The sequence below is a fragment of the Panthera pardus genome, unplaced genomic scaffold, assembly GCF_024362965.1.
Source record: "Panthera pardus isolate Hobbes unplaced genomic scaffold, ASM2436296v1 HiC_scaffold_3, whole genome shotgun sequence".
NCBI classification, from domain to species: domain Eukaryota; kingdom Metazoa; phylum Chordata; class Mammalia; order Carnivora; family Felidae; genus Panthera; species Panthera pardus.
Genome location: NW_026526876.1, coordinates 45,807,957 through 45,827,057, shown reverse-complemented (window position 1 = coordinate 45,827,057; position 19,101 = coordinate 45,807,957). Strand labels below are relative to the sequence as shown.

At 45.2% G+C, this 19,101-nt stretch overlaps 1 protein-coding gene across 6 annotated transcripts in view; it reads left to right on the top strand.

Annotated features, from left to right (window-relative positions):
- Positions 1-19,101, top strand: part of TEX14 (testis expressed 14, intercellular bridge forming factor) — a 121,135-nt gene that overhangs the window by 66,973 nt on the left and 35,061 nt on the right. For 4 of the 6 annotated variants that reach the window (XR_008418609.1, XM_053892434.1, XM_053892433.1 and 1 more), the window contains exons 6-14: positions 1,562-1,643; positions 2,535-2,665; positions 4,422-4,535; positions 5,616-5,739; positions 8,879-9,057; positions 13,812-13,963; positions 15,368-15,558; positions 16,185-16,335; positions 18,135-19,036. Coding sequence is in view for 5 of the 6 variants with exons in the window: in XM_053892434.1 (XP_053748409.1) it covers positions 1,562-1,643; positions 2,535-2,665; positions 4,422-4,535; positions 5,616-5,739; positions 8,879-9,057; positions 13,812-13,963; positions 15,368-15,558; positions 16,185-16,335; positions 18,135-19,036 (2,026 nt within the window). In the remaining variant the exon portion in view is untranslated. The remainder of the gene's footprint in view (positions 1-1,561; positions 1,644-2,534; positions 2,666-4,421; positions 4,536-5,615; positions 5,740-8,878; positions 9,058-13,811; positions 13,964-15,367; positions 15,559-16,184; positions 16,336-18,134; positions 19,037-19,101) is intronic. The other 2 variants (XM_053892432.1, XM_053892435.1) reach the window with 2 other exon arrangements.

Genomic DNA, 19,101 nt, shown 5'->3' with positions numbered 1-19,101 from the left:
TATCCTCCTGTTCTGGTGCTGCTGGGGAGGCATGCCGTTGCTGCCACCTCAAAATCTGTTCCCCTGGGCAGGAAACAGTTGTTGTCCCCTGGATATTTGAGGCCTGAGCATGTAGCCTCTGTTTCTAGAGGAGATTAAGAATTTGGTGTAAGAAGGGGGCATGTCCACTCAGATTACGTTGACCAGATAGCTTATCCTCCATGCTGGGCTGCTTTGCGAGTGAAGGGGATGCTACCACGAATGATACTGGAACATTACGTATAAATTGGGATGTCCAGTTTATCTCAGTCCAAACTGTGGAGTCCTCATTTAAACCTCACAGCAGCTAAAAGTGAGGAACGGACAGCCTGGCCTAAGTTGCCAATGAGATAGAGCCTAAAAGTATCTCTGAAAGCAGAGTAAAGAATTTGCTTCTGTGCGTGAAAAGTGGGCACATGGAGCCTCACAGAGCTGATGTGGGGTGAGGATGAGTACACACTGTTACCTGCAGCTCCTTTGCCATTTGCTGAGGGAGGGAAAATGGCTCCAGCACTAGCAGAATGTTTTGTCCTTCAATCTGAGCCTCAACTACTCATTCGGAAAGCATTAAGTAAGCACCTACTACATGTATGGCACCATGCCAGCCTTGGGGAGCCAAAGAAATATAAGCCATTCCTTGCCAGACTCTCAGTTCATGGGGGGTCCCAGTGTGCAGTGTCCCACGGTGGTGGTTTGGGTGTGGTATGTGGAAAGAGCAGTGGCTGGAATGAGTATCAGGGTCTGTCTGGCCATTCCTGCTGCTCTGTGACCTCAGACCAGCAGGTTCCCCCTCTCTGGGCTCCATTTGTCCCATCTATAAAAATAAAAGCTGGATAAGATGTTTTGTTCTTAAAAGAAAAAAAGACATGTTTTGATTCTTTCCAACTTTGACCATCTGAACTCATCATCTATTGCTGCATATTGAATCCACCCCCAAGCCACCCAAACTTAGCAGTTTCAAACAGCAATAAACATTTGTATCTCACACAATCTCTGTGGGTCAGAATTCAGGGAATGGCTTAGCTACGTGGATCTGGCTTAGGGTTTCTTATGAAGTTGTAATCAAGATGTCAGGTAGGGCTTTATCATCTGAAGGCTTCACTGGGACTGGAGGATCCAGTTCCAAGATGGCATACTCACATGGCTGGCAAATTGGTAGTGGGTGTTGGGCCTCTCCATCGGGCTGCTAGAGTGTCCTCACAACATGGTAGCTGGCCTCCTTCAGAGCAAGGGATCCGAGAGTGATCAGAACAGAAGCTCTGGTGGATCTAGCCTTGGAAATCAACCACTCCATCATTTATTCAGTGCCCAGTTGGCCTAACAGGTCTGCCCTATCTGAAACACACAAAGGCAAGATTACCAGGAGGTGGAAATCACAGGGCCCTCTCATAGGCTGGCTCTTACGTAGTTTCATGATAAACAGTCAAGTAGTAAAGACAAAATGAACTACATTTTCTCATAGCTCTGGATATGGTTAATTCATAGCTCAGTTCCTCTGGATATGGTTAATTCTTACTTTTCTTCCTTTTAAAAATACTTCTAGAAACCCTAGTGGCTCTCCTAACCGACTGCTTAAAGCTGGAGTCATTTCTGCGCAAAATATCTACAGCTTTGGCTTTGGGAAGGTAAGAGGTTGCCACTGACACCCAGCATTTGCAGGACCAACTGGAGAGCCAACTGGCCCTGACTCTGGCCCCACTTCCCCCAACCCTGTCCAACTCTTTTTTCCTTATCCTCTCCAGAGTGTTCTGTTTCTTCTTTACTACTTTTGCAGGACAGATAACTCTTAGTCTTCTTGTCCTTACTGAAAAATGGAGAAAGCCCTGGAAAGTTCCCTTGAATGACATTGGGCTAGATTTGGGGAGTTTAGAAAATGATCCTTTCATTAATTCCCAGTGAGGGCCCCAGACATGTCTCCCTGAAGAGAAGCAGAGGGCTACACTGACCCCATAGGTCTTATTGGTGGTTGACTTGCCCTCCATAACTTTTTGTTGGAATGCCTTTAAGGCATTGAGATTTTGAACTGAGAAATGTGTTGAGGGAAAATATCTTTTGGGTTCTTGGTTCTGCCCATCAAAGAGAGACATTTGGGAATGTAACTGGGTGTCTGGGTGATGTTTGCTGACAGTTTTCCCTAGCCCTGCATCTGTTGGTTGTGCCTAGGCAGCCTTGGGTGGGAAGGAGGGAGCAGGAATGTTGGCCTTGGCTGCACATAGGTCTGGGTTCTGTGGGGGCACAAGAGGCCTGTGAGCCCCAGCCTGGTACTTCAGGCAGGCATCTGACCTCTCTTCATGAGCCTTGGTTTCCTCACTAGTAAAAGGGAAAGAATATTACAACCTTGCAGGGTTTCTAGGCAGATTAAAGATAGTACAAATTAAAGAATAGTGTCCAGTGCATAGGGGAATTCAGCAACTTTTGGTAAATAGCAGTTATTATTTTTAGCTGGCACAGGATTCTGAGGGCATTTTGCTTTTCCTCTTTTCTCCCCTCAATTTGAAGCTGTGCTCTGCTCTCAGTTTTATCTCACAGGGGGAGCACAGCTGGCCTACCTGGGATCTCTTCCAGTAATTGGAGAAAAGGAAGTGATTCAAGCTGATGATGAGCCTACCTTCTCTTTCTTCAGTGGCCCCTACATGGTCATGACCAAGTAAGCAGAAGCTGGCCAGTGGGAGGTCTGATTTAGTCCCACAGGAAGGGTGGGCTTCATGTGATTCCCTTATGTGTGGAGGGTTTCCCCCAAAACACAAACAATGAAGAATATATGTCAAAATCAGGGTTTTTCAACCTGGACACCATTGATGTTTTTGGCTGGTATCCTTCGTTGTTGGGGGCTGTCCTGTGCAGTGTAGGATGTTTAAGAGCATCTCTGGTTTCTACTCACTGGATGCCGGTACCAGCCTCTGCTGACCGCTTTCCACCGTTGTGACTGTGACAACTCAGAGCGTCTACAGACATTGCCAGATGCCCCCCATCCCCCACCCCAGAACAACTTATCTGAAAGATTACTCATGATGATGTTCTAATCTCTCTGTTTTCTAGAGTTAGAGGCAGCTTAGTGGTTACCGTCTGGTCTCTGATATAGGCCAGAGGGTATTGATTGAGGCCTCTGTGGAAGCCAGAACAGGCATCAGCTACAGCTCTCACCAGCCAACTGCGGGGGCGGGGGAAGCGGTAATGGGATTTGTCTATGACAAAAGTGCCTGGGGTATTCTCAGTCCCCAGAGACCTGGCACCTGCAGGGTCCCAAGAGTTGTCTTGGCCAAGGTTTCTTGGCCTGCTTGAACCTGGATGCTTCTTCCCTGTCTAGAAGAAACACCTTTCCAAAAAGGCCTCTGCCAGACTCCTGAGGCCCTCTATCCCCTAGTTTCCTGCCTGTGCCACAGATTTGTTACCAGGTCCCCCCTCCTTTCTGTCCTACTGCTGTGGTCTTTGTTCAAGTCATCAGTGCCCCTCACACAGACTGGCTTCCTAGCCAGTTCCCCATTCTCTGACCACCCCTCCCTACCATTCCCCACACTGCTGGTGCTGTTATCTTTTTTTTTTAATGTTTATTTATTTTTGAGAGAGAGAGAGAGACAGAGAATGAGCAGGGGAGGGGCAGAGAGAGAGGAAGACACAGAGTCCAGAGCAGGCTCCAGGCTCTGTGTTGTCAGCACAGAGCCCAATGCGGGGCTCAAACCCACGAACTGTGAGATCATGACCTGAGCTGAAGTCAGACACTTAACTGACTGAGCCACCCAGGTGCCCCTAATGCTGTTGTCTTTCTAAAATGCAAACCCAGGGGCACCTGGCTAGCATTCTACTCTTGATTTCGGCTCAGGTCATAATCTCATGGTTCGATTCATGAGATAGAGGCCTCACATTGGGCTCTGTGCTAATAGCATGGATGCTGCTTAGGATTTTCTCTCTCCCCTTCTTTCTGCCCACCCTGCCCCCCCCCCCAATAAATAGGGGCTCCTGGGTGGCTCAGTTGGTTGGACGTCCAACTTTTGATTTCAGCTCAGGTCTCTCAGTTTTCTGAGTTTGAGCCCAGCATGGGCTGATAGCGCAGCTAAAGCTTGAGATTCTCCCTCTTTCTCTGCCCCTTTCCCACTCACACTCTCTGTGTCCCTCTCAAAATAAATAATATAAACTTTAAATAAGTAAATAAATAGACAAACATTGAAAAATGAAAAAGAAATGCAAACCTGGTGAAGTCACTCCCTCCCTCAAATCCTTCAGTGACTTCCTGCCACTCATACTAAGTTCCAGAGGGTGCTTTAGGACTAGGGGGGTAGGGGAAGGGAGGACCCAATGGTGCAGAGTGGAGTTGCATTATAGATTCTGTGTAAATGCCACTTCTCCTGTTTTTGCCTGGGAGAGCTGCTCATTCCTTGCTCTCGCACTTTCTCCTGCCCTTGTAGTCTGGTGTGGAATGGGAGCAGGGTCACAGTGAAGGAGCTGAATCTCCCCACCCATCCTCACTGCAGCAGGGTTCGGCTGGCTGACTTGTTAATTGCAGAGCAGGAACACAGCAGGTGAGAAAGAAGCCCAAGAGCCTGGTGCATTACAATCCACGTCTCTTTACAGACCCAAGTTCAGGGCTATACGGTGCTGGTGCTGGTGCTTTTGCAGAGGTGTGGAGACCAGCCCCCCTCAGCCTCAGCATTTCCTGACTGTTGGAATGGGCTCATTTGACTTCTAGAGAAAGAGAGAGAGAGAGAGAGAGAGAGAGAGAAAGGGAAATTAATGGATAGCCTGAGGGGTGGGAATGGTGGTGCTGAGGGGCTTAATTCTTTAGCTGATTGACTTCCCATAACAGTTGTCTCCAAGCCAGCCTCCAAGCCAGTAGCCCCTGAGGCTTTTTGGCCCTGTACCCAAGAGGACAGCATGCACAGTCCTGTCTTCATAGATGATGGCTGTGCATGAGATCCACACAACTGAGGAACTGAGTCTCTGCCATTGAGGACATGCCCATGGGTGTACCTTAGTACCTTAAGTTTCCTACGGCTCCAGGGTTAATCCTTTAGCTCTTGCTAAAGCAGGATCTTGGATCATGGTTTCACACCAGGACTGCTGAGTGAATGGACCCAGTTCCTTGAGTAGGACACTCAACCCCTGCAAGAGATGTATCAGAGGCCAAACTCTTCCTTTTGGGGGAAATCAGCCTAAAGGGACCCCAGGAGGCTGGAAGGATGCATATACACAATGTGGGCTTTGATGTGAGACTGAGGGGTGTGTGACCTTGGGCAAGTTTCTGACATCTCCCTGACCTTGTTTTCCTTATCTCAAAAATGAGTATAAAGTATTTCGTACAGGTGGTTGTTAAGATGGAGATGATGCATGTAAAGTACCTTGATCAGTAGCTCTTGGTGATGTTGTGTCTTGTCATCATCATTGTCGATGACTAAGCCCTCAGGTTCTGATCAGTGAGAGACCATAGATTCCCCTATCCCTATCTCACCCCACCCATCCTGTTTTCTTAGAAAGACATTAGGTACAAATGGTATTTGTTTAGAATGTGTTCAAGGGGCCTAGAGGAAGGAAAGCACTCATTTTTTCATCATATCTTTCTGCCCTCTACCTCATGTGAAGCTGCTTTTGCTTTTGTTTTGTAGTAAGCTGCGGCACCCGCACCTGCTACAGCTGATGGCTGTGTGCCTGTCCCAAGACCTAGAGAAGACCCGCCTTGTTTACGAGCGCATCACTGTCGGCACACTGTTTGGTGTTCTCCACGAACGGGTAAATGGCTGTTTTTGGTGAATTTTCTCTTGCTGCCCTCTCTGCTTCTCACCGCTGCCCTCTTCCCCCTACCCCAGCAGTGGAGTTCCCATTTGTGTATGTGAGGACGATAAACCTCCTAATTCTTTACTTTCTAAGGGTATATAATGCACCACTTAAGGACCTGATTGGAACTAGTGTGATTTTATTGTCTGTCCTGTTTCTTCATCAAACCTCTGAGAGTTCAGCAGACCCAGAAAACACATAGATGCATTTCTAGCTAACTGTAATCACACAGCCCCTGGCTTTGTTTTCCTGTAGTTTCACTTATTTCTTTCAGGGCCTTTGCTGTAGAGAGAGGTTTGTTTATATACAGACCTGTATCACTCCCTTTCACTTTTCAGATTTCTTTGTAGGAACATCTTTCAGGGCCCATTGACTCCCTAGGAAGTGTGCTTTGGGCTGAGATGTGCCTTCAGAGAGGTCCTGAAGCATTTGTTTTTCTTTCTCTATGACTTTATTCTAAAGATCCTAGGCTGGAATGAGAAGAGACCCTCCAGAAAGAGTCCTTTCCCAAAATGGCTAGCCATTCCTCCTGCCTAAGAACTTACTAGTGTTATTTCTCTTCCCCTCCCTTTCCCTCTCCTCCCCTTTCTTCTCCTGTCATTTGATGAAGGCATACCTTAAAATGCCATTTCTCTGGGGAATAGGATAGAGAGGTCAGAAATAAACCCAGGCTTATATGGTCAGTTAATGTGCAACCAAGGAGGCAAGAACATACAATAGGGAAAAGACAGTTTCTATATCAAATGGTGTTGGGAAAACTGGACAGCTATGTGCAAAAGAATGAAATTGGACCACTTTGTTAGACCATACACAAAAATAAGCTCAAAATGGATTGAAGATCTAAACGTGAGACCTGAAACCATCAAAGTATTAAAAGAAATCATAGGCAGTAATCTCTTGGATATGGGCTTTAGCAACAAATTTATGGATATATCTCCTCAGGCAAGGGAAACACAAACAAAAATAAACTATTGGGACCACACTGAAATAAAAAGCTTTTGCACAGCCAGGGAAACCATCAGTAGAACAAAAAGCCAATTGACTATAAATGGAAGAAGATATTTGCAAATGATATATTGCAACTAAATACCAAAAAAAAAAAAAAAAAGAAAAAGAAAAAGAGGGAGGCCAAATGATCAGATTAAAATGGGTAGAGGACTCGAATAGACATTTTTCTAGAGGAGACATACAGTTAGCAAACACACATGAAAAGATGTTCAGTATCACCAAACATCAGGAAAATGCAAATCAAAACCACAATATCACCTCATACCTGTCAGAATGGCTAGTATCAGAAAGACAAGATATAATAAGTGTTGGTGAGGATGTAGAGAAAAAGGAACCCTTTGGGGTGCCTGAGTGGTTCAGTTGGTTAAGCATCCGACTTCGGCTCAGGTCATAATCTTGCAGGTCATGAATTCGAGCCCCACATTAAGCTCTGTGCTGATAGCTCAGAGCCTGAAGCCTGCTTCAGATTCTGTGTCTTTCTCTCTTTGCCCCTCCCCCGCACATACTCTGTCTCTCTCAAAAATGAATAAACATTAAGAAATTTTTTTGAAAAAAGAAAAAGGAACCATTTTGCACTGTTGATAGGCATGTAAATTGGTGCAACCACTGTTGAAAATAGCATGGAGGTTTCTCAAATAATTAAAAATAGAACTACTATATGATATAGCAATTCCACTACTAGGTATTTATGAAAAGAAAATGAAAATACCAATTCAAAAAGATATATGCACCCCTAAGCATTATTTATAATAGCCAAGATATGGAAACAACTTAAGTGTCGACAAATAGATAAATGGATAAAGAAGAGGTGAGATATATGTATATATCTATATGATATGTGTATAATGTGTGTATATATGTATATACAATATATATGGTAAATATACATATATATAACGTGAAATTATGATAATATGAAATATGTTTCACCCATGGAATATTACTCAGCCATAAAAAGATTGAGATCTTGCCATTTTCAACAATGTGGATGGACCTAGAGAGGATATTCTGCTAAGTGAAATAAGTCAGACTAAGACAAATGTCATATCATTTCACTTGTGTGTGGAAACTAAACAACCAACCAACCAAACAGAAATAGACTCATAAATACAAACTAGTGGTTGCCAGAGGGGTAGAGGGTAGGGGGTGGGAAAAATAGGTGAAGAGGATTAAGAGGTACAAACTTAACAGTTACAAAACAAATCATGGAGAGGCACCTGGGTGGCTCAGTCAGTTAAACATTGGACTTTGGCTCAGATCATGATCTCACGGTTTTGTGAGCTCAAGCCCCGCTTCAGGTGAGCCCCGCTTATCTCCCCCCCCCCTCCTTCCCTCTTCACCCCTTGTGGGATTCTCTCTCTTACCCTCCCTATCTGCTCCTCGCTCACTTGCACCCTCTCTCAAAAAAGCAAAAACAAAAACAAGCCAAAATACGTCATGGAGATGAAAGGTATAGCATAGGGAATATAGTCAATGTCGTAGTAATGTATGGTGACTAAACTTACCATGGTGAGCATTATGTAACGTATAGAACTGTTGAAATATTGTGTTGTACACCTGAAATTAATATAACATTATATGTCAATCATATTTCAATAATTTTTTTAAAAAAAAGAATGCCATTTCTCTGAGGAGAGACCAGTATGACTTTGATCAGTCAGCTACATTGGTGTGAGTGAATTTCTTTCCCCTTAGGATCAGTCATCTGCCCAGGGCAGGGGCTGGACTGGTCCTTTAAGCTTCCAAGTTCTCAGCAGCACAGGCTTAGATGGGTGCAGGGCAGGCTCATTGGTGGTGGTGGTGAGCCCACCCTGGATGTACATACCAGGCTTTCAGAACTGTCTCTTCAGTTTTTGTGGTGTGAAACAGCTCAGTTCAGAGAAAGGAGTCTAGGCTTGGAGCCAGAGGGCCAGGGTCAGTGGGACCTTAAGCCAGTCATTTAACCTTCAGCTTTTGGGTCCCCGTTTATAAAATGAGGACCCTAGGTAGCTGTGAGGATCAGTTGAAAAGACTTTGGAAACTGCAAAGCATTCTGTAGTGTCCAGAGCCCAGCATTGTTCCTTGCTGTTTTATCCCTTGCTTCTAGCGGTCCCAGTTCCCCGTGCTCCACATGGAGGTGATTGTGCATCTGCTGCTCCAGATCTCTGACGCCCTGAGATACTTGCATTCCCGGGGGTTTATCCACCGCTCCCTCAGCTCCTACGCCATCCACATTGTCTCCACTGGGGAAGCAAGGCTGACCAACCTGGAGTACATGATGGAAAGGTGGGTGCTCTAGAGAAAGAATCTGATCTGGACAGGACTCTTCCTCATTGGTGGGCTGAACTCTTCATTTTTGGGGAAAGAGGTTTCCCAAATGCCTTGACCTGTCTGCCAACGTTAGAGGGACTTTAGGGAAGTTACTTCTGCTCAGGACATTATCATTTTAATGCACATTTAACAAGCAAGGAGCCCATATTAGCCAATATGTGTAAATGCCCTAACTATTCAACTCAAAATTTTAAGTGGCTTAATAAACCAAGGTGTGTTTCTCACTCACATTGCAGTCTAGTGTGTGTATTGGGGCACCCATTGGGTTCTAGGTTCCTCCCATCCATGGTTCAGTTGTCCCCAAGTCTCAGTCCCCCACTGTGTCCTCTGCATTGCTGGTCAGTGAAGAGAGAACATGGAGGGGCACATGGTGTTTAAGGTCCAGTCTGAATTGGCTAAGTCATGGCTTCCCACTTTGCAGTCACCTCTGCACTGCAGAGAGGCTGGGAAATGTGCCATAGCTGTGCATCTTGGAAGGAGAGAGAAGGTGATGGGTGCTGATGAGCCTCACAATTGGTCACACCTCCTACTCCTGGGCCAGGTGCTTGGCTAGGTGGGCACTAAGGCCATTCCCTGCCTTCAAGGGCCTAAACACAGTGAGGTAGGTGGAGACAAACCAACACCCTCATTCAGGGTTGGTGGATGGCATTCATTTCCTTGTTGGCAAGAGTCAAAGTCCTCCAGAGAGTTGGGGGCATGTGCCATCTCCTGCCCCTAGGTTCTGGAAGGCAGAGGATCTCCTCTGTGCTTCTGTGCTGCCTTCTGCCTTCTGAGCCTCAGCCCGTTGTTGGTTCTGCTCTGCTGTGAAGCTTGAGCCACTGGGCAGAGCTCATGATCAGACCTGCCTATGTTGGCTTATCCTTGCCCCCACCAACCCACCAATCACTGAAGCTTTGTTTCGGAGGCTCTCTGCTGGTCATTCCTTCTTGCATACCCTCTAATGTTTTTCTCACTATGTGAAAAGCTCTATGAGGGCAGGGATTTCCGTTTTTTTCTTTAAATGTTTTGTTTATTTTTGAGACAGACAGAGAGAGCATGAGCAGGGGAGGGGCAGAGAGAGAAAGGGAGACACAGAACCTGAAGCAGGCTCCAGGCTTCAAACTGTCAGTACAGAAACCAATGCAGGGCTCAGACCCACGAACTAGGAGATCATGACCTGAACGGAAGTCAGAAGTTTAACCCGCTGAGCCACCCAGGTGCTCCAGGGATTTCCATTTTATCCATTGCTGTATCTCAAATGCCTAGAGCAGGCCTTCATGTGGTGGGCACTCCGCATATGTTTTTTGAATGAATGAAACAGAAAGTCTTGCTTCCCAAACCACGCATGCCCTTAGTCCTTTAAGGGGGGAATTGGTTGTGTTTGGCTCTGTGGACCTTGGTGGAGAGTTTTTATTTTATCCTGAGAACATTGGGATGCTTGAAGGGCTTTATTTATTTATTTATTTATTTATTTATTTATTTAGCGGATGGTGTCATGGATGATTGACAGGCTAAGATCCTTCTCGTTCCTACATGTGAAGAAGGGGCTGAGAGGAGACAGGAGAGAGGCAGGAAAGCAGTTAGGGTGTAACTGTAGTACTTGTCCACATGAGAACTGGTAGAGGCCAGACAGCTGTCCCCAGTTGAGCTGCACAGCCTTGGATCAAGTCCATTCTCAGTTCCAGTGAAAACCTTTCAGTGTCTCCCCATTGCCTACATGATTTAAGTCCAGGCACTTTGCAGGGTGTGGAAGCCTTCCAACGTGAGGCTCTACCCACAGTGCCAACCTTCTCACTTCCCATTCCCTGCTTGGCCCTCCAAAGCCTCTTTCAGTATAGGCCACCTCTCAGTGAATAACTTGCCTGTTTATCCTTTAAATTTTCCTCAGGCACAGTCTCTCACCACACCCGTGAAGCCTGTACTGAAGTTCTGGTCCCTGAGTACTTAGCATATTCCTTTCCTCTACAGCTATGTGTCTGTCCCACCAGATGGTGACCTTTGAGAGGGCAGGAAGGGTGCATGTTCATTTTCAGCTCAGGGCCTGTCATGTAGTAAGTCCTCGGTATTTGTTGGTTAAGTGAACAGATGAGTGTAGATGATGGGAAAACTCGAAATTGTTCAGAATGGGATTGGTCACTTTGGCTATGTGCTCAGCAGCAGTGAAAGCTAAGGCGTTTGGACATTTTTGTCTTCCATAACAAAGGCTTTTCAGGAAGCCTGTGAAAGAATACAATCTATTTGCTGGTGATGGAGCACCATCTGTTGTTTACATGGAGGTATAACAGTTTCTTCTGCCTGAGCTCTCTGTAGAAATGTGAATCCTAGAGTGAACTAGAACTTTGGAGATACCCCAGCCCAATCTTGTCTTTTACAGATGAGGAAACCAAGGCCCAGAGAGGTGAAGAGCTGGTCTGAAGTTACCCAGCTATGGCTACAACCAAGTGGTAGAGGACGTTTCCTGGCTATCAGGAGAGAATGGATCAGAGGTTGAGGATAGGAAGCCCAACTAGGAGGCCACTGTGTAGGGTGTGGTGGTGACTACAGAATCAGAATAGAAGTGAAAAATGTGAGATGCATTGAGAAGCTGGTGTTCATAAATTGGTCAAATGAGGGGCTGGGAGATAACTGAGTAGGAAGGTGTGTGTTTCCTTTTGGGTTTGCTGACCTCAGAATGGAATTTCAGGCAGAAATGTCAGTCAGCAAGCAGTTACAGCCACAACGGCACATCCTTCTTTGACAGCTGATAACATGAGCTGGGATCCAAGAATCCAAAATAGCTTTCAATTCCACGTTTATTTTTGGAAACATTTTATTTGTTGAATGTCATTGTCAAGGGTAACACTCCATCTCATGGTATGAAAATGACAGAGCAGTTTTTCTTATTCTTCAACTCCTTCTTAATGGAATCTTTAGAGCTGGGATTGACCTTTGCAAGTGGTATCACATAGCTGTAGCCAAATGTAATTTTAATGATGTCAGAGCTGAAGCTTAGAAAAATAACTGCCCCAGAATGATAGCCAGAAAAGAAGCGCCACCCCCCACCCCCCTACGACTAGCTTTAACAGAGAGGAAAGGAGGATTATAGGAGAAGAAGGTGAGTGGAAGTAAAAGAGAAAGGCTATAAATACTGGTTGTAAGTGACTTACCCTTATCTGAACCTTAGACAAGCCTAAGAGGTCTGAGAATGTAGTGAGTGTTTCCCTTGGAGAATCAGCCTGTGAAGTGAAGAGCCAAACATACTAGGTCTTCAGAGTATATCTCTGGTGGGAAAACACTCCATTGCTTTTCCTGTGATATTGGCATGCTTGTATGCTGTTCACATTATACTAGGCCACATCTAACTATTTAGCAATACAACCAAAAAGTCAATACCAGCTTTCATTTCATGATTTCCTGAACTCACTGCCATCTACCAAAAGCTCTGCTGGAAGAAATATTATTTAGGGAGGTTTGCTCAAAGTCCAAGAAGCCCATCCCATCCTCAAATCTGGCCTTCACCAGACCAGCAAAGAACTTCTGGTCACTTGCTTTAAAAAAATTTTTTTTAATGTTTATTTTTGAGGTGGGGGGAGGGACAGAGCATGAGTGGGGGAAGGGTCAGGGAAAGACGGAGACACAGAATCCGAAGCAGGCTCCAGGCTCTGAGCTGTCAGCACAGAGCCCAATGCAGGGCTTGAACTCATAAGCTGTGAGATCATGACCTGAGCCGAAGTCGGATGTTTAACCGACTGAGCCACACAGGTGCCTCAAAAACTTAATTCTTAACTTAGCAGTCCTCAGTCTTTACCAAATGCCTACCATAACATTCATATTAATAACTTACTTGCATAGTGCTTTATGGCTCAGAGTGTTCTCCACATGCAAGGTCTCATTAGATTTTCATGACACCTGTAGATGGAAGTGGGCGCTAACTTCACCCTGAGGACTCTTGTTGGCTCAGCAGATATTGAGGATGCTATGACTTAGTTCTCAAGGAGTCTAGTTGGGACCCAGTTGAGTTTTTCAAACACATCAGTGAACCTTTGAGTGATGAACTGAAAGGACTTGTTCCCAAGAGGGCAGAGTTCAGAAGAGAAGCAATCACAGGAATTGGAGGAGTCCCACAAGGGACTTTGATAAAGCAAATGGAGCTTGAGGGGGGTCTTGACAGAGTCTTAAGTAGGCATTGAGGCCCTCATGTAAGTTTAGAGATACATGATATAAAAGACAGATAAGGTGCCTCTTCTCATGGAGCTGACTCTAGCAGAGGGGAGACAGATAATAAACAGTAAGTAAATGAACAAAACTTCAGATAATATGTGCTCTGAAGCCAATAAAACAGGACTACAGGTGGTCAGGGAAGGCCTTTCTGAAGAGGTAATTTTCAAGCTAATACCTTTCTTATAAGAAGCAGCCAGTCAAGCTAGGATCTCTGGGCAGAGCATGGCATGCAGAAGAAGCCAGTTTCCAGTGCAAAGACCTGAAATGGTGATGTACTTGGCATGCTGGAGAAACTCAAAGAGAGCCCCCGTGACTTGAGTGAGAGAGAGCCAGATGAGGTTGGAGGGTGGGCAGGGCCCACTCAGGTAGGTTGAAACAGCAGGCAGCGAGGGTTAGCTTAGGGTCTAGCTGGGTTTCTAGAAGCTCAAGGAGGTTGCCAGTCTTCAGAGGTAGATGTTTCACAGAGGTACTGTGTGATGGTCATGATGATCCTTTAAGACATGAGCCTGACCTTGTGTTTCCTTCTGTAGCCAGGATGGACGTGTACACAGGGACCTGACTCGAGTGCCCCTCCCAACCCAGCTGTACAACTGGGCTGCCCCGGAGGTGATCTTAGAGAAGGCAGCCACAGTGAAGTCGGACATCTACAGCTTTTCTATGATCATACAGGAGATTTTAACAGGTAGATCCAAGAGCACATTCACTATGACCAGAGTCTCTACTCTTAGGTTGGGTATTTTTCTTTTTTTTCACAAGAGTTACTTTTATGAAAATTCAGAACATAGGAAAAAGAGATTTCTTCACGGAAACTTCTTTGTACTTAATAGAAGATATGAGGTGATTGTCCAGAAATCTGTTTTGACTTGTTCTTTGAGACTCAGCAAAGCCAACCTATCCTCCTATTAGTGGTGATGCATTTAATCCAAGCAAAGTTGTTTTTTTTTTTAATGTTTATTTATTTATTTATTTATTTTTTTAATTTTTTTTTCAACGTTTTTTATTTATTTTTGGGACAGAGAGAGACAGAGCATGAACGGGGGAGGGACAGAGAGAGAGGGAGACACAGAATCGGAAACAGGCTCCAGGCTCCGAGCCATCAGCCCAGAGCCTGATGCGGGGCTCGAACTCATGGACCGCGAGATCATGACCTGGCTGAAGTCGGATGCTTAACCGACTGCGCCACCCAGGCGTCCCAATGTTTATTTATTTTTGAGAAAGAGAGCGCGTGAGAAGGGGAGGAGCAGAGAGAAAGGGGGACAGAGGATCCGAAGTCGGTTCCACGCTGACAGCAGCAAGCCTGATGGGCCTGGACTCACGAGCTGTGAGATCATGACCTGAGCCAAAGTCAGGCGCTCAATCGACTAAGCCACCCGGGTGCCCCAATCCAAACAAAGTTTTTAAACTGAATATTGCTGTCAGTGCTTAGGGGTCTCTGTGAGGTGCCCTTTAAGAACTTGTGAATGAGGGGAAAAGACTGGCCTCTGAGAAATAAACTATGAAACCAAACACACCTAGAGTTCAATGTGTATATAAGCAGTGTCACCTGACAGATATGGAAGCCATTCAATCCTTCAAGACCCTAATGCTAAGGAAGTGATCACATATCTGAAGATAGAAGGAATCTTTCAAGAGAGGGCACACACACACACACACACACACACACACACACACACACAGTAAAACCACATTCACTGAGGAGGTGAGTGTTCCCTCTCATTTAGCAGTGTTTATAGTCTGAGAGGCAAAACCACACCTTCCATGAGAGGAGTGCATTGAGCTGCCCATCCTGATGCCATGAAACATTTCCTGTGGTCTCCAGGTCTGCCAGCAGGGAGCCCACATGTACATAATTCTGACAGTGCTTGTTCCTGTCTCCGTAGCAGGGATTTCCCTGGTAAATGGGTAAAGTGGTTTCTTGTCTATGACTGGTCATCCAGATAGTTTTTTCTATAAAGAGAAATTAATGTTTAAAGGGGTTGAGTGACTTAACTAAGGTTACCCCAATTACCCAATTTTACATGATTTCTTCTGTTTTTAAAACATGATTTCTTTATGTTACTTTTTCCTGTGACCTTTTCTTTACCAGATAACATACCCTGGAATGGCTTAGATGGCTCAGTTATTAAAGAAGCCATAGTCTTGGGAAATTATTTAGAAGCTGATGTAAGGCTTCCAAAACCTTATTATGATATTGTTAAGTCAGGCATCCAGGTCAAGCAGAAAGACCGAACTATGAACCTTCAAGATATCCGGTACATTTTGAAGAACGACTTAAAGGTAAGCTCTGAAGCTGTTAGGACTTTATTTCTGCTTACTCGTCACAGAGGCATAGGGGGTTAGAGACAAGGAAGAAGCTAGTTGAAAGAAGTTTTGGAAATCCTCATTTCATCATATCCTTTCTGTGCTCCCAAGAAAAGGAGCTGCTAGCTGCTTCACTTGGTTAGGGCAGCAGGAAATTGATGAGGGGGGCTGGAGAAGGTTGGCACATAGTAGAGGTATCCTGTAGGCACATAATGCTATTCAGTGACTGGAAGCTATTGTTATTATTTAAAAAATATTAGGGGTGCCTGGGTGGCTTAGTTGGTTGAACGTCTGACTCTTGATTTGGCTCAGGTCATGATCCCAGGGTCATGGGATAGAGCCCCATGTCTGGCTCCTTGCTGAACGGAGATTAAGATCCCCCCCCCCCCCATCTCACCCTCTGCCCTTCACTCCTGCTCATGCTCTCTCTCTAAAATTAAAAAAATATATATCAGTAATAACAATGAATTAGCCAATTTGGATTACAGTCAGTCTACCCAACAGGAAGAAGAAGTTTATTTGATACCTAGACCTGCTTAAAAAATACTAGTGACATTCAGATAATTGCAAATATGTCCTTGATGATATTTCCCTTATTATAGGATTTTCTCGGAGCCCAGAGAACTCAGCCAACTGAGAGCCCCAAGATGCAGAGATATGAACTCCATCCTGATGTCAATGTTTGTCTAGGACTGATGTCAGAACATTTGAAAGAGACCCCTAACTTGGAAATAAAAGAGCTAAAGGAAACGGGTATGGCCTTAACCCACAGGTTAAGCATTAATTGACATGAATGGGTTCCAAGAGTTGCAGGCTACAACTAATCAACTCCTCCAGACTGTACACATCACTTACACTGGGAAAAGATTGATGCCTTCAAGAAAAATCAAGATCCTTGAAATTACTAAGTTAAATATTTTTGACTCCAGAACGAAGCAGTAACAGCCAGTTTATTTCTAGTATGATTATTCTTAGGAATTTATTTAATTGCTTCACAAATAAAAACGGTGATTTTTTAAAAAGTTAATTTCATTTTGAGAGAGAGGGAGAGAGAGAATCTCAAGCAGGCAGAGCCCGACATAGGGCTCAATATTATGAACTGTGAGATTATGACCTGAGCCAAAATCAAGAGTCAGATGCTTAACTGACTGAGCCAGCCAGGCATCCCCCAAAATGGTGATTTTTATATTTAAAACTATTATCTGTTCATTATAGAAAACTTGAAATCATACAAAGAAGAAAATTACTTATTTTAATTCTGCCACTTAGAAATAATTTGTTAATATTTTGGTGTTTCCCTCCAAGCTTTTCATATAGTTTTATAGCTTTGTTCGTACATTTAGAAATCTTAGGGGCACTTGGGTGGCTCAGTCGGTTGAGTGTCTGACTTCAGCTCAGGTCATGATCTCGCAGTCAGTGAGTTTGAGCCCCGCATTGGGCTCTGTGCTGACAGCTCAGAGCTTGGAACCTGCTTTTGGATTCTGTCCCCCTCTCTTTCTGCTTCTTCCCCGCTCGTGCTCTGTTCTGTCTCTCAAAAATGAATAAACGTTAAAAAAAAAACGAAATCTTAGAATGCAGAGCTGAAAAGGACCTTGCAGTCATCTGGGTTAATATCCTCATATTCCAGATGAGAACACTAAAGTTGAGAGAGGTTATGGCTTGCTCAGGATTCCAGAACTTACTAAAGAGCTGGAATCCAGGCCAAGTGACCATTCTTTCTGCCTCTCTTTGGACAGGGCTGGAGGCCTCCAGAATGACCTCCCACAAGCTTTCATTACTTTGGCTCCTCCATCCCATTCTCTGGGAGCTGTATACCATCAACCAGAGGTGATGGGTGATCAGTTCTAGTGGTATTTTTTTTTTTTTTAATTTTTTTATTTTATTTTTGGGACAGAGAGAGACAGAGCATGAACGGGGGAGGGTCAGAGAGAGGGAGACACAGAATCGGAAACAGGCTCCAGGCTCCGAGCCATCAGCCCAGAGCCTGACGCGGGGCTCGAACTCACGGACCGCGAGATCGTGACCTGGCTGAAGCCGGACGCTTAACCGACTGCGCCACCCAGGCGCCCCTCTAGTGGTATTTTTTGAATTAATTATTCTTCCCATTATGTAGTGGCTTCTCGAGCAGTGTCTTGGCTACTTTTATCAGATGCTCGCCAAGAGCATAACTTTAACTGACATGAATATTCAAACTCCTGTGTGTGTAAAGAAAGCTATGAATTTAGTTTTTAAGATTCAGGGGCCTGTAATTTGCATGTCCTGATAGTTAGGCATGTTTTGAACACATTGTAACTTAAGCTTAGAACATTTTCCCCAGGGTTTGACCCCTCCCCAATTTTCTACCTCAACTCATGTCAAAATGGGAATTTTCATCTCTTAGAAATACTCCCTCACCTTCTGGGAGCGTATCTTGTAGTCTTCCACACCTGGGAAGGGAATGGGAAACTAAAAAGTTTCTTTCTCCATTCTCATATCGCTGGAGCAACATGCTAAGGCTGCTAAGTTGCTGCATGTGATCACTTTAATCCGTTGCATGTTGCCACTCTTTCCAGCAGGCAGTCGGCTTCATTCACCCACGGAGAAAGCAACACCAGATCCTCAGGTCCTAGATCCAGGTCTGATGGCCAAGGAGACTCAGAACCGAGATGCTGCTTCTCCTGCCTGCTCTGTGATGGAAGAGGACGCCAGGGGGCCCAGCCCAGGTCAGGCTAGCCTCTGCAGCTTTGAAATCAATGAAATCTACTCAGGCTGCCTGGACAGGGGAGATAACACGAAGGAGGAGCCCCCAGGAACTGATTCATCTGTTGTGGGAGCTGGACCAAGCCAAGCAGATGAACTAAAGTCCATGGAAGAAGAGTTGGAAAAGATGGAGAGAGAAGCATGCTGTTTTTATGATGAGGACGAGAGCTCTTCAGAAGCTGACACAGAGCTCTCCTTTGAGGACTGGGATTGGCAAAATGGTTCTCTTAGTTCACCCAGCCTACCTGAGCTAGCCAGAGAAGCCAAGGGCAATGGGAGCAATAGGTGCATGACCGAGGAGTACATCAGTAAGTGTGTGCTGAATCTGAAGATTTCACAGACATTAATGTACCAGAATGCCGATTTGCTGAGGAATACTGAACAGAAAATTGATAAACTTGAGATGATACAAAAGGGGCAGGAGGAGTACAGGTCTTTGTGGGCTTCTTCAAGAGAGTTTACAAACATTTATGACTCACCTTCAGCCTTGGGCCCCCCAGCTTCCACCTATGTTCCACCTGTCATGCAGCTGCCGAGAGGCCAGCAGCTGGACCCCAGTGGCAATTGCCAAACCCTGACAAGATCTTCCATGGTGAGAGACTTTCAAGGAGGACATTTTGGCAAAAGGTCCAGGAAAAGAAGTGACTGTGGCTGGAAACCTGTCATCCAAGTCTCTGAAGAAAGCACTGGGGATCAGTCAGAGAAGAGCCATCAGGTACAGCTAAGTGGGAGGCAGGGCAGCGTGAGCAGGATCTGGAACATGATTCAGCATAGCCCCTA